This window comes from Acartia tonsa, chromosome 8 (assembly GCF_053477335.1).
Source record: "Acartia tonsa isolate MP-2025a chromosome 8, ASM5347733v1, whole genome shotgun sequence".
In the NCBI taxonomy this organism is placed as follows: Eukaryota; Metazoa; Arthropoda; class Copepoda; order Calanoida; family Acartiidae; genus Acartia; species Acartia tonsa.
The window spans coordinates 3,537,266-3,562,459 of NC_137267.1; the positions used below are offsets into that span (position 1 = coordinate 3,537,266).

The following is a 25,194-nucleotide window of genomic DNA, read 5'->3' on the forward strand; positions in this document are numbered from 1 at the left end:
TTTATCGAAATGAATGTTTTTGTCTTGAAGAAATGCTGGAATACTGATCCAATCTCTTTGATTATTTTATCCCCTTCATTCTATAATTTAAGTAATTGGATCAAAGACAATTTCCCAAGAAAAAAACTTAATTCTTAAAAGTAAAACAAAAAATTTGAAAAATCTTTTGAATGTACATTTAAAATTAAATTTTAGTCGATCAATCTTTACACCGGATTTTAGCGAAGATGATTTAAAGTCCCTCCACAGATTATGACGTCATACGATAGAATAGCCTATGAGACGCCAGCATACACTGTAATATACCAATGGTAATTTTTATGCTGGCCTCTCATTGGTTATTCTATCATATTACGTCATAATCTAAGAAGGGACTTTAATTATCTTCACAGTACAAAAGTACATAGAGTAATAGATGTAGTAATAATTAATTAGATTTAGCTACCAGCAATGTTGCGTTATTAATATTCAAGTAAGGTATATTCTGTAAAATTAAAAGGATCAAAAGGGATAAGGCAATGGCCGATAAATTGATGTATATTCCCTATAATAATACACAAAGTTACCCTTTCTGTAGATTACATTAGTGGTTGGAAATTATAAAAACTCAACCAATCAAAATTCAATAAATGTCCTTTAGGTTGTTAGGCCAACGACTAAAAAGTTATTATAAAACTTTGGGGACTAGTGTGATAAACAGTCCCATGAACCCTCCCTCTCAGGTAAAATTATTTTTAATATTTTGAGATCATTATAAGTTACGAGGCCCAATTTTGTCCAGCTAATAGTATTTAAAATAAAAAAGCTTTTAAAAAAATATTTATCCCATTTTCAGAATCAGTTTTTGTTGGTACTTTTAAAACTTGTCGTCAATGAAGGTTGCTCACAAGGATATTGCAAGTTGGTCAGTTCGTTCATACAGTAGAAGGGAAGAGAATGGGGTAAAAGGGGATGAAGAGGGAAGAACGTATTTTAGCCAGCTACAAGGTTCACTTTATTAGAGTACATTATAATTTAGTGTCAGATCAAATAATAATAAATCCATATATAAAGCAAATTTATTTGTACTATGTAAGTACAAGTAATAACGCAATTTGTATCAATAATAGATTAATCTAAAAATATGGACACGACAACAATAGACTAATATTTCAGGGAGGGAGAGTAAATTAGGATGTCTATTACACGGTTCCATCGGGATTGAACCCAAAAGGGATTGAACCCAACGGGATTGAACCCACGGAATTGAACCCACACGGGATTGAACCCAATGGGATTGAACCCAACGGGATTGAACCCACACGGGATTGAACCCACGGGATTGAACCCACGGAATTGAACCCGCACGGGATTGAACCCACAAAGGTGTAGGTTTCCCCCAATTTTTTTTCTTCAATTTTTTTGGGGGTTTAAGTCTCCTCTTCCAATTTTTTTTTTTAATTTTTGGGGGTTGAGAGCCTCCCCCACCCAATTTTTTTTTCTCAACCCCCAAAAAATCAAGAAAAAAATAATTTGGGAGGGGAGTTTAAACCCCTCAAAAAATTTTTAAAAAATGAAAAAATTGGAGGGGGAGACTTACACCCCCCCCCAAAAAAAAAAAAATTGGGTGCAGAGACTTAAACCCGCCAAAAAATTGAACAAAAAAATGGAGGGGGAGACTTACAACCCCCAAAAAATTAGAAAAGAAAAAATAAATAATTTGGGGGAAGACTTACACCACCCAAAAATTTAAGAAAAAAAAAAATTGGAAGAGGAGACTTAAACCCCCCAAAAAATTGAAGAAAAAAAAATTGGGGGAAACCTACACCTTTGTGGGTTCAATTCCATTTGGTTCAATCCCGTGCGGGTTCAATTCCATGGGTTCAATCCCGTGGGTTCAATCCCGTGTGGGTTCAATCCCGTTGGGTTCAATCCCGTTGGGTTCAATCCCGTTGGGTTCAATCCCGTGTGGGTTCAATTCCGTGGGTTCAATCCCGTTGGGTTCAATCCCGTGTGGGTTCAATCCCGTGGTTACCCTATTACACTAACCCGCAGATATGGCTTAGTGGTTTAACGTCCGCTTATCTGTTGGGGAGGTGTCGGGTTCGAGTCCCCAGACCGCATCAATACTAAAGATGTAAAAATTAGTACCTACTGCTGCTCTTTCAGGCGTTAGAGATTTGGAGTAAGAGTAGGGGGGAAGCCTTAGCCCTAAATCAGGTATGCATGGGTGGTCCTTGGCATGGTGCACTAGTGATCGAAAACGCTGTAAGGTCATAGATTGATTGAAAAGTCCTTGTGGACTAGCATTGTGTAGTAGCTCACTAGTGTATTAGTGGCGTTTGTTAGTTCAACGACTTGGAGTCATGCTTGGATCCTAGGTTGCATTGAAAAGTCCCTAGGATTTGATGTGGCTTCAGTCATTGCTGATACAGCGTCATGTTCATGCTTGGGTTGCATTAATTGTCGCAATAATACCGTGACCGAAAAATCACGAAACCTTAACTCTCCACCCATAAGGTTGAAGTGTAAATTACCCACAAGTCCTAATTAAAGTGCCAAGGAAATTGATGGGAAGAATGCAACTCGAATCCGCGTCATACCAAAGACGTTAAAAATGGCACCTACCTGCTCTGTTCGGCACAGGACATCAAAGAGTTAGAGTAGGGGGAATGCCTTGGCCCCAAACAGGCGCAACTCATTACCATGCACAGTTAGGATCTCCAGACAAAGATCGTGCAATCAAAGGGTTGGTTGTCTGTGATGTACTGTACCACGGGTATGAGGTGAAGGACCAAGAGTCTGGCCTTGAGTTGACAAGTTGACTGTTCAGTCCAGGTGCAACTCACCCACACGACATTAACATTAACATTACCCTATTACACTAGTCCCCAAGGCTAATAACAACGTTTTCTTCTTCGTTGGCTTGACAAACTTGGGGTCTTTTATAGAATTTGATTATTTGGTTCATTTAGTTGAGTGATCAAAAGTTACAACCACTAATTTTGTGTATCATCATTGGGGATGTACATAAACTCATAGGCCATTGTCTTATCCCTTTAGAATATTTACATTTTGATCTAGAAGTATATCTATTTCAGTATCTTTTCTGTAACTTGCATTAGAAGGAACTTTCACTCTGACAGACCGTTAATATGAATGTATCATAACAGGGGCTGCTATTCAGCCGATTAATTTCATTTGAAATTGCCCAAAATTAAATATTTTGCTGGCGCAAACTTTGTTATGTAACTAAAGGGATGTGGGTAATAAGAGAGGGGGGGGGTAAAAATACGGGAAGGGGGGAAATTTGTACTTAGAATTGTTTGTCAGAATCACGGTATTATGGACCCCCCTCCAAAATGAAAGCCTGCATTAAAAGATGTGGGCAACCAAGCCCCCTTTTAGGTGACATAACTACTAGAATTCAAAATAAAACTATCTACATAAAAAAAATGCCGATTAATTATTTGTTTATGTTTTGGCAAGCTTTATGCTATATTTTTGTGTATTAAACAGTTAGGGAGTTGAATCCATTTTTATAGAAGCAGAAATATAATATATGATTATGGTTAGGACTCTCTAAAACTGTAATCTACCTTTCCACTTTCCCCTCTCTTGGTGAAGATATCTTCAACGCCGATACGATTTTTGAAATGTAAGATTCTACTTTCCCTTCTCTTGGTGAAGATATCATCAACGCCGATACGATTTTTGAAATGTAAGATTCCACTTTCCCCTCTCTTGGTGAAGATATCTTCAACGCCGATACGATTTTTGAAATTTAAGATTCCACTTTTGCCTCTCTTGGTGAAGATATCTTCAACAAGAGAGACAAAAGTGGAATCTTATATTTCAAAAATCGTATCGGCGTTGAAGATATCTTCACCAAGAGAGGGGAAAGTGGAAGGGTAGATTACAGTTTTAGAGGGTCCAAACCATAATCATAGATTATATTTCTGCTTCTATAAAAATGGATTCAACTCCCTAACTGTTAAAAAACTGTGGCAGTTTCCCTTGAAATACCTAAAGAGCATAGAATCACCCCTTTTTTATTTTGAAATAAAGGATGGTGGTGTTTGTGTTTCAAATTAGGTTAGGTTATATTGGGTATAGGGTAGGGTTTGGGACCCCCCAGGGGTTACGAAAAGCACCAAGAATGTACATAAAATACGAACAATCTTACTAAATCTAAAATGCATTAATCTAAAAATAATACAAAATGTATTAATTCTATTACACCGTAATATATTAACAAAATTGTTGTTATAATTAATAAATAAATAGAGGTGTCACCAGCGTATGCAATTTTCATAAATATTGGAAATACAGGTATCTTACGGGATACGACAATGAACGAAAAATTATGTTCATCACAAATGATGATAAACAAAATTAAAATCATAAATTGAAAAGTTTCGACACTACTAGAAACTACGCAACCAATTTAAATTCTTAAATACCCAAAGTGTTTGAGCCAATTAATAAGATTCTACGGTTATAAAAGTTGGGAACCAGTGTAATTTACAGTCCAATGTCCCCTCCCTCCTTAAGGAAATTTAATATCTATTTATTATTATGTGATGATAATAGAAATATAACAGTTAGGGAGTTGAATCCATTTTTATAGAAGCAGAAATATAATCTATGATTATGGTTTTGACCCTCTAAAACTGTAATCTACCTTTCCACTTTCCCCTCTCTTGGTGAAGATATCTTCAACGCCGATACGATTTTTGAAATGTAAGATTCTACTTTCCCTTCTCTTGGTGAAGATATCTTCAACGCCGATACGATTTTTGAAATGTAAGATTCCACTTTCCCCTCTCTTGGTGAAGATATCTTCAACGCCGATACGATTTTTGAAATTTAAGATTCCACTTTTGCCTCTCTTGGTGAAGATATCTTCAACAAGAGAGACAAAAGTGGAATCTTATATTTCAAAAATCGTATCGGCGTTGAAGATATCTTCACCAAGAGAGGGGAAAGTGGAAGGGTAGATTGCAGTTTTAGAGGGTCCAAACCATAATCATAGATTATATTTCTGCTTTTATAAAAATGGATTCAACTCCCTAACTGTATAACCTCTGTACTTTACAATATAAAGATGAATAAATAATATGATTATCTTTGTACAGTTTTAATGGATCTAGAATATAAGTGGATATTATGACAGGGGGGAAATTGTCGTCAATTTAAATTGCTTATGTGGAAATAATTTATTAGTCAGTTCGTTCCTTCAGTAGGAAGGGAGGGGAATCGTTTTTTTAGTCCGCTGTGTATTTTACTTTATTAAAAACATGGAAATCTGATGTAAGATCCAATAAATAATATATCCATTTCAGTATGCTTATTTTTCCTCAAGATTAATATCATGTGCCGTATTGTTTTAGAGAAAATTTTCCACGGATAATACAGGCCAACAAAAATGTATCAATTATATATTTTTTCATTCAACCACCGCTGAAAGCTTTCAATAATACGATGCGATAAATAACTGCTTCGAAACCGATTGATATCCGCTGGATTAGAACCGGTTCTAGGCGATGGTGAAAAATTATGTAGTGTATTGAGGTGTTGGGTTGACAATTTTCAACAAATTAATCAGGGCCCATAAAACTGGTGTAGATTTTATGTTTTTATAGCCTATATCCAATTTGTTTGTGACACCCTGTATTTATTATTAATATATAGAAAATAATATCTTCTACCTCTCAGAATAAGAAGAATAAGTATTGTATCTGTGGTGTTATAGTTTATATTATTTTATACATTTATTTGTGACACCCTGTATTTATTATTAATATATAAAGAATAATATTTCTTACCTCTCAGAATAAGATGAATAAGTATTGTATCTGTGGTGATCTGGTTTTAGAGAATAATGTGATTCTTTCACCTTAAAAAATAACAATATCATATAAAAAACATATAAACAAGGATAATCGAATGATAAATAACGCAGCTAGCTAGGGATAAGGAGGGAGGGGGCAATAGGCTACTTTTTACACTAGTCCCCAAAGTTTTATCATAAAGTTTTCATGTTCGTTGGCCTAATAACTTTTAGAGGACCTTTATAGAATTTTGAGTGGTTGGTTCATTATATTGACTGTAAAAACTTTTCTATGCCTTATTGTAATATACAACAGGGGTAACTTTGTGTATCATCATTGGGGATATACATCAATTTATCGGTCATTGTCTTATTTCTTTAGATCCTTGGCAAATAAGCGAAACAAATTTAACAAACTTTGGTATAAAGTTTCTATGCATGTAGGGGGAGAAAGTCACTCAAAAATTAGCCACGTGACGTCATAAAAATGAGTGATTATTCATCTCTTTTTTATGGGTTTTCTTTCCCACTTCTCCTCTCATCTCACAAATTTTTAAGACAACACGTGTCTGATTTTTTAACGACTTTCTCCCCCTCACTGTGCATTCAATATGATATTAAAAAGTCTTTAACGGATTTTCTTACATTTTCAGACTTAATTAAAGAGACACTTTGCTTAACCTAGATTGCCTAATCGTTCTAAGAATCATCAATTCAATAATCAGACGAAAATGATAAATAACCATTGTGGTAAAAAGTCGAAAATTCATCATGTTTTAAATGTACCTTCTTTTGGCAAAAAATTATGACAATGCTTTGCTACTAAAAATATTCATTTATCTTGTTTTTCCAAAAATAATTGACATTTAATTACAGATTCTATTAGATTATTTTTAGAGCTCATATTTTTAATCTCATTTAGGATAGGTAAGGATATTCTTCAAGACAATGTAGCTGAGTTTATGTGTGCATGTACCTCGTCAATTAACTTGTTCGGGCGACAACAACCTAGGCTAACCAAGAGGTTCCTATCTCTCCTTTTCTGTCCAAATTACCCTGGGGTGGGTAGTAGGTTAAGCAACACCCAACAGAAAATCAACTCTTTGATTGCACCAACTTTGTCTAGAAGTCCTAAATGTGTATCGTAACGAGTTACGCCTGTTTTTGCCCAAGGCATTCCCCCTACTCAAACTAATAAACTGTGCAGGGTAATAAGAACAGATCTATAGTATAGATGTATATACAGACAACTACCTCCCCTCATTTTCAAAGACCACTTACGTCTGCTTCTAAATTATTTTATGCTACATGGCTGTGTTAATATAAGCGAAACCATTTTCAATGACCCAATAGGAAGGTTGCACAAGACGGTTGCGATGGTGAGATACAGTTATTTAACCCTTTCTCCCGGTCTTAGTGTTTTACTCTAATGTAATAAGTTGTGCCTTTTTTTATCAAAAGGCATCCCCCTCCCCTTCTTTATCTATTAATATTTGACATCTAACATAGCAGCAGTAAAAACTTTAACACAATTTTTGGGGAGGTCATTTTTCACTGTAAAGAAGAAAAATATTGGTTTTGCGATTTTCGAGATTCTTCACTGCAGACACACACACAGAAACATAAACATCCTGTTATTTTTAATTAATTGAGCTTTTACGAATTTAAATATATATTTTTTATAAAAAGTATTCCTATCCTAAGAGGCGACAAAACATATTTTTATCACCTTTTTTCACACCTTACAAATATTACAATGTAATTTTATAGTACACAGTTAATGGGCTGTAAAATTGATAGAACCTCATAAAATATTACAGGATACACGTATGGATTATTGTGTATTAGTAGAGCTTAACATTAAAATATCAAATAAGAAAACAACAAAAAAGGGCAATAAGGATTATTGTAGGTACTAATTATAATGCACACACTGAAATTTTGTTTGGACCATCTAAAATCTTTAAATTTGATGATTTGGTAAATTTAAACATTTTAAATTTTATAAGTAAATTTTTTCATAAGAAACTCCCAGAAAGCTTTGATAACATGTTTAAAGTTCTTTCTTCTCAGAGATCAAAAAGTTACTGATAAGTATACCTAAAACAAAACATCTTGAATATTTTCCAGCAGTGTCATTTCCAAAACTTTGGAATAACTTGAGAAATGAAATAAGGCTTTCAGACTCTGTAAAGAAATCATTGTCCATGATTAAAAAAGATTATTTTTAAAATTATAAATCATTTCATTGCAACAAAAGAAAATGCTTTTCCTGTAAGAAATAAAATCTGTACCAACTTCTGTAACTGTAAATAGTTATTTAGTCAACCCACTTATTTATTGATCTATTAAATTTGTGTAAATATCTTTATATAATAAATAGTTTTTGTAATTCTCGCTATAAATAAAATAATAAATGAAATCAATTAAAGGGGTAAATTTATGGCCTACTCCAAGGCTTAATTACTCCTTGCTATGCAATTTTTAAAATATGATTTTATATGTATATTTAACAATTGAAATGTATTGCATTAGTTAATAAATTCTATTCTATTCTATTCTATTCTTTCCTCGTAAGGGCGAGATTCTCCTTCGATTTTTAAGAGATCATCTAGAGAATCCAGAGCACCATCCGCTTGTAATGGACTACAATACTTTAAAACCCAACGATATTAGGTTAAGTAACATCCAACAGATAACAGACAACCAACCATAGACGTCCAAGGTTTTTTTTTTTGGGGGGGGGGGGAAATTCTAAGGGGGGGATGGGGTAAAATTTTTTTTTTTTACCCCCCCCCCAAAATTTTTACCCCAGGGGTAAAATTTGATTTGGGGGGGTTATTAGCCCTCTTAAGTCTGTTGGGGGGGGGAGGTAAATTTAGTTTCCCCCCCCTCAAAATTTACCCCAGGGGTAAAATTTTTGGGGGGAGTAATTTAAATTTTATTAAATATTTAGTATTAAAAATGCGCGCAAAGCGCACAAAAAAATTTTTTATTAGAGATTCTTATTTTGGAGGGGGTATTTACTCCCCAAAATTGTTTGGGGGGGGGTAAATACCCCCTTTCTAAATGATTGGGGTTGCCTATGGCACTGCCAGTGTAGGGGTAAATTTTAAATGGGGGGGGGTGATCGCCCCATTACCCCCCCCCCTTGGACGTCTATGCAACCTACCCTTTGATTGCACAACCTTAGAAGTCCTAACTGTGCATGTGTTTAAGTTGTGCCTGATTAAGCGCCAATGCATTCCCCCTAATCTAACTATTTATGTCGCGCACCTGACATAGCAGCTGTAGGAAGCATTTTACCGTCTTTAGTTATTACTCGTTGTCAGGCCAATATTCGAAACTGTGCTGAGCCACGCTCGAAGGTTTTATTAGTACATGTTGATTAGGTGATTTAAAATACAAAGCACAAGGACTCTGGTAGGAAATTGACAACTTATTCATACGTACTGTACTAAATCAATCATTACTTGGACTAATTTAACCAAATTAGGTTTTTTTAGGTTTTTGATATTTCATACAACCCCCTTAAGTTATTCATTACAGTAAAATACAATTTTAAAATTTATTTACTGTGTAAATATGCATAAATATGACGTTTTTACTGACAATTATGTTGATTTTTACTCAAAGGATATATCTTGTAGACAATAAAATGATTATAACTTTCATTCTATTTAAGATAAATTGATGAAATAAAAAGTACATTCAATTTTATTAAGCTGAGAAGTCACTTATTGATATTAAGAAATAATAAACCCCTTTGAGTGGGGGAGGGGGGGGGCATTGAGTATCGAAATAAGAAACTAATGTAAATTTCTTTCCTACGGTGGGTTTTAATGATTCATATAGCAGCCAAACTGTTTTAGGCAATACCCATTTGTCTGTCTGTCCCTCTGTCTGTCTGTCCTTTTATCTGTCTGTCCCACCACTTGTCTATCTATCTATCTAACTGCCTCTCTTTTGGATTTCAATGAATCATCTAGCATAGCCTAATTGTAATTTGTTAATGCCTCAAAGACTCTCTGTTACTATTTACCTGTCCCTCTGTCTGTCTGTCTGTCTGTCCCTCTGTCTGTCTGATCATTCACAGGTTCTCTATTGGATTTTATCTAATTAATTGTCTATTTTAGTAAAACTTTGATAATTCTTCTTGCCCATCTGTCTGTCTAACTTCTGAGTTTCTACCCTTGGTCTAACAGACTTATTCACTTAATTTATAAAAAATTAGATTTAAAGGGACTGTGAATGTAAATTTTTCTCATCTTAATATCAAATCTTAACATTATCTCATTCATAATATCTCACAGATAGAGCAAAACGCGCTTTTGTTTGCTTAAAAAACGGCTTTTTTCGACGATTTTTATAAGGTAAAGGGAAAGGAAGAAATTTTCCGTATTATATAAAATGTGCATTAAATTGCTTTTTTCTCCCATTATAGCTAAAATTAAACTTTTCACATAGTTCTTGACTTTTCCTAACGGTTAAGCTGACTTTTAACATAATCCCTGCTTTAAACCAATGTATAGTTACTTAGAAATTGATAAAATAAGCAATATTTTTTATTGAAAACCAAATACAATAACAAAGCTGGAAACAGGTTTTTTTATTAGTATCCAATTAACTTTAAATGGCCCATCTCTTGCCCACCTTTAATTACAAATTTGTAAATAATAAAGACGCAATATTTCTTTATAAACAGTTTGATAAAAGTGTAAACTAATTCTCCAAAGTGGGTTATTTATTGTCCAACACAATAAAATAGGATATTTTTATTTTAAATAACCTATGAGATTCAACCCTTTGTAGACAGTGAGGTATTTTTTTGTCAATAATACAAATTTAAAATAGGTCTGTATTACCTAATTACTATGTTATAAAAAAAACTAATTGGCAATTTTTTATCATAAAATAAATCCTTAACAGTAAGTAAATTGTTTCAACTATATATGACAAGTTAAATATCCCTACAAACATTATAAGAAACAAAAACGTTCAGATTTTCCCTGTTTTTTCCTTTTTCCCTCCCAAAATACCATAAAATCAAGGAATTATTCCTGGATATTTTTGTCAATAGGACGTTTTTGGTTGATCAGTGTAGTGAAATGTGCTTAGAAAATGTCAAGATTTGATAATCAGATGAGAAAGTTTTACGTTCACACTCCCTTTAACTAATAATCTGGTGGTATCTTGTACCAAGAGATACACAAATAACCTTGTGTTGAAAAAAAAACAAATAAAAATGATTCAATTTCTTCTATGAAGAAAAGTGTAATACATATTTTTTTATTCTCTTTGTACATCAAAAATATGTTTCAAATTTATAATATCAGGTTATATTCCATTAAATTATTAACAACTAAATTTTTTGACACCCCACTTATGACTTTTAACAGCCCCCTTTAACTAAAATAAAGGGTGATTTTATTAAGATTTTACAAAACCTACTTTACATAAGAAATTTATTACATTTAAAATTTTTTTTATAAAAAGAGGATTGGGATATATCTCCCTCCCAACATTAACTTTAAAAACTATTGTAAAATATATTAAAAAGTAATAAACATATATCTATCAAGATCATTAAAGGAATTAACTAAAGTTTGAGGGGGGGGGGGGGGCTTAATGCAACCATCTCGTAATCAATGCACAAATTGCACTTAGAATTCGAATTTTGTTACAAAACTTGGCATGAGTAATCCTTGGTACTTCTATTTTCCCAAAATGGAACAAAAAGTTGCAAAAGTGACGGCTAACAGCTGGCGGCTCAGTCATTTAGCCATTTTTGGGCTATATTCAGGGCAAAACTATCATTAATTGCATAGGAATCAACTTTTTGAAACATATTTTTGCTTTAAATATCCATTTTTAAAATTTCTTGTACCAGCTGCTAGAACTGGCTGAAAATGGCTGGGAGTGGCTAAGAGTATGAAGAGTATATAGGGCTTGTGACATGTCTCGGGGTAGGTTTTTATTGGTACTGAGCTCAAAAATACTACTATAAATAGTGGGGGTCTATCCATTTGGCAGCTGGGGCTGTTACACAGACTGTTAAAAACCTACCTAGAGACATGTCACACGCCCTATCTACTCATTCTACTCTTGGCCGCTCCCAGCTGAGCTGCGGCCATTAGCAAGCTGCCAAATGAATTTTTTTTGTGGTATTTTAAAAATTAATAAAAGAAAATTTATGGTCTTCTTATCAATAAAGGGGGGTTTGGTGCTGGAAGGTGGGCAAAATTGATATATATTGAGCTAAAATTTTTAAACTACCTGGTCCAGTAGTTACTGCATCTAAAAGAAAAACAAAATTAAAATTTTTTTTTAAGTTAGGTAAGAAAAACTGCAAAGATGGAATTTGACTTTGCAGATTTCTTGCTACACCTTCATATGTTATTATTGAGACTGCTCCATTTTTTTGGTAAATTTCAGGTTTATATTGACATACTAGAATTGAAATTTTGTAAAAATCTTTAAAATTGTAGATTTCAAAAACTTTGAAGTGCTCGTGAGGTCACAATTATTGCATCACAGAAAAAAATATGTAGCATGGGTCATTTTTTTGCTTAAATCAACCACATTTTTACTGGGGGCAAAAATTTTTTCAAAATTTTTTCATGGTGGGATGATTTAATCTACAATATATACTTTTGGCTGTTGACAGCTGTTCTCAGCCATTTTTGGCAGTTTTCAGCTGTTATGACAGCGAAATCTAGAAATTAAAAAAGTGTTTTTAGTAATATGTCCTTGTCCATGACAATAGTGTTATAATGTTAATTAAGAAAAGTTTAATTCCATGGAAATATTCAATTTTTTATATCGTTATAAGCCATTACCCAGCTGCCACTATTTTTGGTAGTATTTTTCAGCTCAACACCCCTTAAAACCTATCCATAATGGATGATTCCTACGTAATTATTGCTGGATTTGCCCTGAAAATAGCACAAAAATGGCTAAACAGCTGAGCAAACTTTTCCAAATTTTTGTTCCATTTTGGGAAAAAAGATCTACCAAGGATTACTCATGCCAAGTTTTGTAATGAAATTCGAATTCTAGGTGCCATTTGTGCATTGATTACATGATGGTTGCCTTAACCCCCCCTCCCCCCTTAAGTTTATCTTTTTGTTAAATTTTGAAAAAAAGACCTACCAAGGATTACACATGCCAATTTTCATAACAAAATTTTGATTAATTGATTATGGGATGGTTGCATTAACTCCCCCACCCCCCTACATATGTATGAGAGTTTCCTCATGTCTCAATTTACTAATTAAAAGTTGTACAGTACAGTTGTACAGAATATTGCAAGATTTTTTAGTAAAGTCTGGTTATTAATTTACCTAAAAATAGATAGCATAGAATTATCTGAATCAGTGACTTGCTTAAATACACCCTCCTTAAACACCCCCAACCCCACTTTATTTTAAGGGGTGTAAATTTATTTCCTTTATACCCCTTGGAATTTATAGAGGGGTGTATCTGAGGGTGTAGGCTCTTGTCAAGAGGGTGGACATGGGTGGACACCTAGGGAGGTGTATCCATCCCCCTTTATTTTACAAGGGTGGTGTAAACAACCCCTATACCAACCTTTTGCACGCCTTTGATCTTAACTATACTTTTAGAGTACATAAAGTTGTAAATTCAGTAACTATTCTACAAAAATTATCTTCCTAAATTGATATATGATTTTCAGGGTAATCTCCGGTGGACTAAACATTAAAATTTTATGGAAAAAAAGATATCTTTGGAACATGCATGTCTTGAAATTATCCCCCCTTTGTACTCAATACGCATTATTAATTCTAAGTGCGTCAATTTTGCGTTTAAAGATACCTCTAGTTTAAACATTAATTTCTCCAAAAAATGATGAAAAAAGATAAATTTTTTTTTGATAAAATGATAAAAGTATATGTAAAATGAAATAACCAGCAAAAAAAATTACAAAATTACGTTAAATAGAACGAAAATTAGAGCGTTTTGTATGCCTTATAAAATGCGTATTTCTCATGAAAATTGTAACGATTTAGTGGGATGAGTAAAATGTTTACAAACTTCTCGCTTTTATAAGAAAATAGAGCCTTTGTGAAAGAGAAACAATTGTATTTAAAAGTATTTTACAATACTAAAATATATTTACGGTAGTAGTTTATTAGCTTTCCTAATTCACTATGGTTCAATCACGTACCTAACTGTAAAAGATATGAACCCAAAAACTAAGTATTAGTACAAAGAAATTTCAACTAAGTTTACAATGTATAGGAATCTTAAGGTATAGGACAATAAACGATAAAAAGACACATCCTCAATGATGTTTCACAAAATTACCTATTTTGAAGATTTATTTTAAAAAAGTATTCATAGTTTTTAAACCAACAAATGAAAGAAATTAATTTAACTTTTGTTATCAGGTTCATTCCCTTATATCAAGTAGTATTAAGAAGATCTCAACTATAAAATCCATAAAATATGTAAAGTTTTATTTAACACTAGCGGCTATGCTCCTAGAGGCCTCTAAGGATGAGTTGGTAGGTTGAAAAAAATTTAAAAAAATATTTTTAAAAAGTTTTTTGGAAGGGTAATTTTTTCTAGTGACGATTTCTCTTGGGAGGGTGGTGGTATCATCCCTAAAATAATTATAAACCTTCCCAGGACCTAATGAGAACCATTTAGGTTCATTGGTTAGCGAGATCCTTCGGTACACACACATAGACAGACAGAGACCCTTTTTATTTATTATAAGCAGAATTTAATAAATAAACCGTATTTTTTTATAAGCTATTGTGTTGATATATAAAACCTTGCAAGCTAGTTTCTGTAAATTAATTTAAGAAAATTTTCAATATAAATTTAAATTTGATTTTTTAGTAACACTGCTTCTATATGACAAGGGATTGTACTGTACGTCCAACTAACATTATCAAGGATATTTTTAGTAGCAAAGCTACTCTATAATTCGATATGTCTGTCCGTCCGTCCGTGACGCTAAGGGGGAAGTGTGTTTTCGGCTGCTACAAGATAGAATACTTAAACTACTTGCCTTTTAGTAGGTTTTTGGATATTTTAAAATTTTCCCTCCTATTTTTACTCATTTATGAATTTTTGTGCTTTGCTACTTGTTGGATGTTGTCATCATTGTTTTTAATTCATTTTTTTTGCTATTATTAATTTTTTCCTTTCATTGTTTAATATTCATAAAAAAAAAATTATTTCTGCGCTTATTATGAACAGACATATTCTACTTGAACACACAATTATAAAACCATTTTTTTTCATGAATGAATCACTTATCATTAATATACATATACTCAATTAAATGATCAAAGTAGTTATAATGAAAAGATAATTGATACAAGTTTAGTGTGTTTTATAATGCTTATATTATCTTGCTTGTTTATAGTCTTAATCTTTATATAAAATTAACGGGATCTGTGTCTGTCTGTGTAATAAGTATCTCACTAACCGCTTAACCGATATGGTACTCCTTTACAGAGTAGATCCCATAGGTCCTGAAAAGTTTTTTTGATCACAGCGTCCCATTTCGTAAAATGCGCCGCTGTGATTGGCTGAAATTCTGCGCGGGGTGATTTAGCGCACCATTGAAATGATTTAAAGATCTAGCTCTGAAGAATTTAAAATTTAGCATTATAATTTTTGTAACTGTTAGCAATTTAAAAAGCGTAGCAACTCTATAATCATTTCCAGAAAATTCGTAGATACATTTAAAACATGTTGATTTTTAAAACTTTTTGATAACTTTTATTTTATATTATTATGATATTATTTTGATTCTTAATACAATAAGGCACAATGTTATACGCGAGGTATCTCAACAATCAAGGTCTAAAATGTAAGTAGCCCGAATTAAGTATTTAACTATTTTTGAAACAATTTACATAACACTCCACAAGTGTTAATGTTCGTTTGTTCTACTTGATGTATTCTTTGGTATAATAGAGATATACATATTCTTGAACAAGAGCGAATGCATCCAAAACTACAAAAGTATTCCGAAAAGTGGTAAGTCAACAATTTTACAAACCTACTTAAAATTAAAGAAAAGAGGATGACAACATCCATAAAAGTGGAGCTCTCAAATAGAAGGACAAACTAACATTAACACTTGTAGAGTGTCAGTACTGAATAAGCAGAATATTTATGCATAAGTCCAAACAAAATTGTAAGTAAATTTGTTGCAGAAATTATTAAATACATTATAGTGTTTAAGGACATACTTATATTTTTAGGATTTGATTATAGAGATGCTTCGTTTATAACATTGTACCTTGTTGTAATAGGAATCAGTATAAAATTTAAATTAAAATTACCTCTAATCCATTGCATGTTTGTACTAGGAACTTCTCGGAACTATCATTGTCCATTCTAAAAAAGACAAAATAACCAAATTGTTCTTTTTTCTCGAAAGTTTTTAACTCAAAAAAAGATTAAAGTCGTACAAAAATGACTTAAATAATTACAACTATAAGTTCTATTAGGTTTAGATTATTTTTTCTATATAAAAAAAAATTGTGAATGGTCTTAGGCTATTTACAGGCTAAACAGAAACCCTAAACGCTAGGGGGGCAAAGTAAAAAGTAGAACGAAGCTTAAGATTACTGGCCATCTACGAGGGTAGGGTCACCACTTCTGAAAAAAGGGGCGAATCATGAGTATAGAATAAGAAAAAATATAACAAAAACAAGGATGGCAAAATCCATAAAATTCATACCTATGTCTATCCATTTCATATCTTGGTCTCTTGATGTTTAGCAGGCGCGGCAATATGTGAATAAACACCCTGAAAAAATATATAATTAATAGAAAGTTTATTTTTGTTTTATTTTTATTTCTTTTCAAAACAATGAAGCTGTCTATAGTGCCCTAGCAAAATAGGGATGGATGTCACCACTTTTGACGTGCCTATTCTATTGACGTCATAAATTACCCTATACACCATCTCTTACTAGGTTTCTTACTTTTGTCTTTTCCTCTACTATGATGTCAATAGAACACGTAAGCCAAACGCGGTAACATCTATCCCCATTTTGCTAGGTCACTATAGACAGCTACCAAAACTATGCATAAAACATAGGAAGGAACAAATAACAAATCTCGTATTTAATCGAAACCGATTAATATCCGGTGGATTAGAACCGGTTCTCATCCATACGAAAAAATCATGTTTAGCATCGTATTATATCAAGTTTTCTACGAATATAAAAATATCAAAAGCATCTCGGGGCTAAAAAAAACTGGTTTTAATCATATAATTGTACATTTTATATCCACGAAAAGCTGTTTATAATACGATACGAAATAACTATTCTTATATTAAGCCTTTTCAGAGATCTTAATTAGCAGAATGTGTGTTACCTTCTGAACCAAGGTGCCATGGTGTGTGTTTGAGGGGTTCGAAAATGAACATTTAATACAACTACTGTAACACATATACTGAAAATAAAAACATTAGATTAAAATGATAGGGGGACAGGGATTAAATAACTATATGTCCCCACCCCGTGGACCCTGTGCCGACTTCTTCTAAAATTGGCACAGCCAAGTCGCTTCAAAAGAGCAGATAGCAGATTGCTAGCAGACGAAAAATTTCCCCAGCACTTGATCCAGATAGTTGTCTGGGTTATGCATCTATACTTATACATTTAACAAGGATAAGTAAATCCAAGCAATTGAATGGGGGTTAAAATAAATCATCCGCTTATGACATAAAAAGTAATATTATTTTTAAAGTCATAGGCAAAATATATTTTCTCTCGATAAAATATTCCTTCCTGAATTTTATCAAGTAGATTATGCTTACTGGGGTTGGGCCGTATATCCAGCCATTTTCAATATCCGACCGGATACAGGATAATGAAACTATCCGGATACCGGATAACTGGCTAATTTTTAATGCCGGATATCCGGTTATCTGCCTAATTTATAATGCCGGATGTCCGGTAATCCGGCCGGATATCCGGTAATTTGCCGGGTATCAGACTATTTTCAATATCCGGCCCAACCCTAATGCTTACCTAAATGTATCTAAGATCATGGTGAAGAGTACAAATTTTCCCAGCAGTGGAACAACCAGAGAGGTGGGGGGAATAATTTCAGCTAGCAGCAAGAAGAACACAGTCAGTGACAACAATATGGAGATGGAGAGGGAGACCTGAAACAATAAAAAACAAGAATGACAACATCCATAAAAACCAAGCACTGAAACGGTAGGACAAACGGACATTAACACTTGTATAGTGTCAGAACTGAATAATCATAATATAATTGTATAAGAGTCAAAGCAAAATTGTAAGTAAATTTGTTGAAAAACTGCTTGATTCGGGATAATGTTTATGGACATACTTACATTTCTAGGACTTGATTATAGAGTTGCTTCGCTTATAACATTATACTTTGTTCTCCCAGGAATCAATATATCAAAAATCAGATCAATCGGATGATTAGATCACATAAAAATTTGTTGTTAAAAAAGTAAAAAAATCAACATGTTTAAAATGGACGTACGGACATTTTGGTGATGATTATAGAGTTACTACGCTTTCTAAAGCTATTAAAGGAATCACCATGCAAAATTTGAAATCGATAGGACAATTCTAACATGCCTAAATTAAGGAAAAATCTATCCGTTACGGACGTACAGACGGATGGACCGACCCTAATTATAGAAAAGCTTCGCTTTTGAAAATTATCAAAGAATCAGGGGTAAGACAATGGCAGATTCGCAAAGACACCCCCAATGATTTTATCCCCTCTGTAGATTACAATAAGTGGTTGAAACGTTTGGATAACTAACTTAATAAGTCAACCTATAGATATTTAATAAAAGTCCCCAAAGTTTTTGAGCCAACGAATAAGAAAATGTTATTATAAATCTGTGTACAATAAACAGCCAAGTGTTCCCTCCCTCCTTGTTTATAAATACTTTTTATGAGGCAATAGCATGCATACAATTTTGGATGCAAAAAAATGAGGACAAGAGTTCCTAATTTATATTTCAAGAGGATTATTGACACCACTTTCTTGTCGTAGGTTGATAATAGTTATTTCTTTCATCGTATTGTACATTTCTATATTCGTAGAAAACTGGATATAATACGATGCTAGACATAGTTTTTTTCGTATGGATGAGAACCGGTTCCTATCCACCGGATTCGAATGAATACGAGAAAAATAATTAGGTTTGTTCGTTTTTCCTTCTGTAACGGAAGCTCTTTATATTGTCTATATAAAAAGGGGATAATTTAAAAAATATTCGAGATACTTCAGCCAAAATTTGTTTAATTTATCTCCTTTTTATAGGCACTATAAAGAACTTCTCTGAATTGTCTTTGGGAAAAAAAATCAAAAATAACCTCATAAAGTTCATTTTAAATCAAAATTTATGAATTTACTGAAGTTATAAAATACATGAAAATTATTTTTCATAAAACTAACTTTATTGCAATATGTAAATTTAAAATAATTTGTAAAAGGATATAGCAATAAATAGCCCAGAAAATATAAAACAATATCCGAAATTCTAAAAACAATTTCCTATATTTTCAAATATTATTTCTGTATTCCTCAAACTTTCTTTTCTTTTTCTTAATTAACGAGTTTTTTGTTGTAAATTCAATGCTTTTTTATTTTTAGGGTCGGTCCGTAAGTACGTCCATAACAGTTAGATTTTTCATTCATTTAGACATGTCAGAATTGTTCTATCGATTTCAAACTTTGCATGATGATTCTTATAACAGTTAGGTAGGTAACAATCTTATAATTTTAGCTACACTTAAAATTTTGTTTTTGTTATTATACAATTTTCTAATTCTTAAATTATTATTGTCTTTTCTATTATTACTATTAAACTCTAAAACTACGGGTTAAAAGCTGTTTTTTATTACAGATAGAATCAGTTAATACAATACTAAATAATTTTAATTCCTATTTTTTAGATTATTGCAACCCAATTTTTTGAATAGTGGCTGTTTTGTACGCCCGCCAATTCTTTCAGAATCGGCAAATAGTTTGAAGTTATTAATAATTCATAGCATATATAAAATTGGTTGGTGTGCATTAAATGCTGCACATAGCATTAAAATAGCTAAAGCTACTCTTCAAAGTATGAAACAGCTTCTATAATTTATTTCCTACTAGCATCTAGGGTGCATTTGATGCAGAAAAAAGGCTAAAAAAAAACAATTAAACAACTATAAAACAGTCTAAATTATCGAAGTGCCTATGTGCAACTTCCATATAATGGAGAACTCGAACGTTTTTTAGTTAGATCTTAACAAAATAAACAAAGAAAAAACCTTACTACTTTATGGGATTGGAGCTTTTTTACCGGAATATCAGGTGATAAGACAAAGGACGATAAATTGATTGCCAACCCCAATTAAAATAAACAAAACTGCCCCGTAGATTAAAATAAAAGGTCTTAAACCAACCAATTATAATCCAAAAATGTAACCAAATATTTTGAGCGAACGAATAAGAAATCATGTTAAAAAACATTTTGAATACCAGTGTAATTTACAGTCCAATAGACGACCCCCCCCCCCACCCTAGCAATTTGGAAACACTACTCGGATGTAATTCTAATGAGGAAATGATTGCACAGCATAGAATTATTGCGCATCTAAATTTGTGTTGAAACTGCTGGTTCTGGCAATTTTGGGAATAAACTTCAAATTTTACAATCGGGCATTATAATAAACCAAGGTATCAAAAGTATAAGACAATGGCCTATAAATTAAAGTACATCCCCAATGTTGATACACAATATTACCCCTTTTGTAGATTACAATTAGTGGTTGAATCGTTAAGACACTTAACTTAATGAACCAACCAAAATCAAAATTCATGAAAGTCCTAAAAGTTTTTAAGCCAATGAATAAGAAAATGTTAACAAGAAACTTTGGGGACTGGTTTAATAAACAGCCCAATTTCCTTCCTGAATAAACCAGTTATTCTTATTTGAAAGGCCTTTCTATCTTTCTTTACTAAAACAGTTAGGGAGTTGAATCCATTTTTATAGAAGCAGAAATATAATCTATGATTATGGTTTGGACCCTCTAAAACTGTAATCTACGCTTCCACTTTCCCCTCTCTTGGTGAAGATATCTTCAACGCCGATACGATTTTTGAAATATAAGATTCCACTTTTGTCTCTCTTGTTAAAGATATCTTCACCAAGAGAGGCAAAAGTGGAATCTTAAATTTCAAAAATCGTATCGGCGTTGAAGATATCTTCACCAAGAGAGGGGAAAGTGGAATCTTACATTTCAAAAATCGTATCGGCGTTGAAGATATCTTCACCAAGAGAGAGGAAAGTGGAAAGGTAGATTACAGTTTTAGAGGGTCCAAACTATAATCATAGATTATATTTCTGCTTCCATAAAAATGGATTCAACTCCCTAACTGTAAAAGATATAAATAAAACGCTGGACTAATATGATTTTCCTAAACAGTGCATTTTCTTATGTGTTCAAGTGGGTTTTAAGGAGAAGATATTTTTAATCATTTAATTGCAATTTGTATTTAACATCCTTTCTCACATTTTTTAATTAAGCAAGGAACTGCCTTAACAACCTCCCCCCCCCCCAAAAAAAAAAGGATTTTATTAATGGGGGGGGGGGGAGAATAATTAAAGTTTAAATTATAAATATTTGTTGCTAGATGGGGGGGGGGGGGGGTTATACCGCTACCAACAAACAATAAAAGAAAATCTCCAAATATTGAAGTTTATTTTCTATATAAGTTTTGCAAAGCTATTAGCAAATTATATATTTCATATTTGAATGATTATTTGATTTCAGGTAAAAACAATAATTTATTACAATAAATCAAAAATACTTGGTGATAATTATGATAGTGAGATTTTAGGGCAAAGTGGTAGTAGTTACAATGTTACAATGTGTGTTTGTTTTACACTTTATAACTCATTATAGTTAGGATATATTGGATTGCCTCGCAGGGTTACGCCACGCCGCAGGGGTTAAAAATAAACTATTTTTTTTTGAAATTGGGTTTTGTGCTCGTTATGCATTTTAAGCAACTAGAATTAGTACTTTATAAAGTTTCTGTAAAAAAAATTTCAAAAATTATATGGACAAGCCAGCCATTTAAAGTTTACAATATGAGAGATGAATTGTCTCATGGGAGAAAGTGTCCAACACAAAATAAAATCCAATATATAACAATGGATGTAGAATATATGTGGATATTATAAGACAGGGGAAAATTGTCGTCAATTTAGGTTGTTATTTACCCTTTAATGTATTGGTCAGTTCGTTTATTAAAAAAAAGGGAAGGGATTTATCTCATATTTTTTAATTTTAATTTCCTCGGAAAGCCATCTATAATACGATGCGATAAATAACTATTCCACCTTACTTGAATAATCTAATTAGTAAATGTTGAGCTCAAACAAAATGTATTTGTATTTTGCTTTAATAACTTTATAATTAATTAAACCATCAATTAAATGTTTTCAGTTGCGATTCTACTATATAAATCTTTGTCCTTCTGTCTGCTTATAAAATTTTTTTTACAACTTTTAAACAAATTTCTGCTTTCCCTTTCATATTTCTATAGTACTCTTAATGGTTATCTGTAAGAAACAGCTTCGCTTCTATTTGAGGTTATCGTAATTGTTTATTTATTACTAGCGGCTATGCCCCTAGAGGCCTCTAGTGGCACTTTAAATGTTTTTGTTTGTTAAAGTTAATTTTTTATGTACGATACCACCTTATTTGACGTTGAAGTCTCCCAGATTTTAAGAAAATTTTCAATTTTTTTGTCATTTCTTTTGGGAGGGTGGTAGTACCCTCCCCCAAAATAGTTAAAAACCTTCCCAGGACATATGAGAATCTACCCTGTTAAGGAGAACCCGATCGGTTTAGCGGTTAGCGAGATCCTTCGGTACACACAGACAGACAAACATCCTGTTACTTTAATATAAGGATTTCTGCCCTTAAAACCGCAGCAAATAGATATAAAAATCACAACAAAAAAATGTGTTTAGGAATTGACTTTGTTAGGTTTAATAATATGTAGGAAAAGTTAAGAAAATAAATTAATAATGGTTTAAATTAGAAGAATTGAGCTTTTTATTTTTGGTTTTTACTACACACTCAGAAACCAAGAACATTTAAGTTATTATTTGAAGGAGGGGGGGGGGGGGGGGGGCAAAAAACAGGGTTTTCAAAATTTGTTTGTGAGGTAAATACATATATTTTACTTGGACGTCCCTTTTAAAAAAAAATCTATAAAAAAATGAGGCTTTTTGAATTAATTTTGTTGATGCTAGAAAATAAATATTTTTTATCTTGACAGAAAACATGGTAATATAAATGAGGATGTTGTATGTTGTCTAATTCTATGGTAATGGTTTAAATATGTAAAATCTAAAGCTAATTGTATTTTCTTTAGGGTTGGGCCGGATATCCGGTGTGGCCGGATATCCGGCCAGATAGTTTCAATATCCGGTATCCGGATATCCGGTGTGGCCGGATATCCGGCTGGATAGTTTCAATATCCGGAATCCGGATATCCGGTGTGTCCAGATATCCGGCCGGATAGTTTCAATATCCGGTATCCGGCCGGATATCCGGCCCAACCCTAATTTTCTTACCTTTTGTCCGCTATCCGAGGGTAGATAAAATACAAGTACTGTGAGGAAAGATATTCCCATACATGGGATAATCAAATTCACAGTGTAGAACAGAGTCTAACAAAATATTCAACCCTCACTCAACATATTTATGTACAGTTATTGTCAAGTATGTAAGCATATGGACAAAGCAATTTTTAAAATAAAAGTAACATCATGCATAATTTCTAAAAAAGTTTTGATTTTTTTGTGAAACAGTCAAAAAATTAACTGGTTTGTGTTTTTTGCTTTAAGTACAAGATATAATAATTGTCAAGAAAATTCCTTAAACTTATTTTGAAAGGAAGATGAAAATTGTCCCTTGAGACAGTGTCCATCTCTAATATCTCTGACAATATTTGACAACTTAAACATTTAGAATTCTAGATATCACTAGTTTATTGTCTTGTGGTTCTATATTTGTATTTTATGATAACATCACAAAATTTAAGGAATTTTAAAAATAAAATAAAAATATATCAAGTTATACAAATTTTATAGTTTAGTGTAGGAATTTTTCATTTGCAAAAAAAGGTATTAAAAATATGATTAAATATTAATGAATATTGATTTCTAATGAATTCAAATATGAATTTTGCAACATTCACTAAGCTTTACACATTCTAACTACTTTCTAATTATATACATTCAATCTAATTCTAAAGGGTATTCATTTAAAGAAAATAATTATCATAATGGTTAACACTTTTTAAAATTTCATAGGTAAGCCATGGCCTATGAAAAAAAATTATTGAACCCATTTACAATATTCTAGAACATAAAAAAAAGCTTGCTAGCTAGCATAACCCATAAAAAGCCGCCTACCTTTTCTCCACTATCAGAAGGAAGATAAAAGACAAGAATTGTGAGGAAAGATATTCCCATACAGGGGATAATCAAATTCACAGTGTAGAACAGAGTCTAACAAAACATTCAAACCCTCACTCAACATATTTATGCATGTTTAAATATATTTACACAAGATCAGAGGCAATGAAATTTGAAATGAAGCTGGCCTACATTAACATGCTTACTACATGAATAATTCATAAATCAGAAAAGTTGAATGTAAGGTCTTGAAAATTGGGCAGGACAGGTAGGGGAATGAGTGAGGTTCTTCAGGGGAAAATTAAAATTTAAAAAAAAACTTTGTTTTTACACTGTTAAACTTAGAGTATTGAAATATTTCTTGAATTAGTTGTATATTTAGTCATTAATTAAGAACTACATCTAGGTTTTCATATGTAATATGTAGAGAAGTAAGAGGGATAGGTGAAGAAAGGATAAAAACAGATTAGAGGTGAGAATAAAAAAAAGAGATAAAAAAGGGTTACACAAAATAAATAAATTTAAAATTGATTTAAGATTGCAAACCATTTTTCATATCATTTTTTGCTTAAGTATCTAATTAATTCTGGATCAAAAAGGTGTTTATAAATGCTTGAAGAAGTTGAGTGGTTGTTTTCCTTTCTTCTCATTGTTATGTTGAATGTTATGTCCAGATATGGTTCATCACAGCAGGTGTAATACTTTACATTTCTGATTGCAGGTACCTAAAATTATGTTTACCAATTATCCAATGAGTCAGTAACCTATTCAATATATATATCATGGAACTTGCCATAAAACTTAGAATTTCTTGTGCATTGATGTTAATTCTTCATCATTTCTTAATTATCATCTTAGCCCCTATGCCCCTTGAGGCCTTTAAGGGTACTTGGGGTCAGGG

The 25,194-nt window shown here is 32.4% G+C and overlaps 1 protein-coding gene across 1 annotated transcript in view; it reads right to left on the reverse strand.

Moving 5' to 3' along the window:
* The window catches only part of LOC145325828 (acetylcholine receptor subunit alpha-like), a 64,119-nt gene that overhangs the window by 19,775 nt on the left and 19,150 nt on the right, over positions 1-25,194 (reverse strand). The window contains exons 7-13 of the mRNA XM_080168796.1: positions 24,932-25,018; positions 24,291-24,386; positions 17,845-17,981; positions 17,186-17,263; positions 16,542-16,610; positions 16,141-16,195; positions 5,808-5,878 (exon numbers count right to left, since the gene is read on the reverse strand). Coding sequence (XP_080024922.1) covers positions 5,808-5,878; positions 16,141-16,195; positions 16,542-16,610; positions 17,186-17,263; positions 17,845-17,981; positions 24,291-24,386; positions 24,932-25,018 — 593 coding nt within the window. The remainder of the gene's footprint in view (positions 1-5,807; positions 5,879-16,140; positions 16,196-16,541; positions 16,611-17,185; positions 17,264-17,844; positions 17,982-24,290; positions 24,387-24,931; positions 25,019-25,194) is intronic.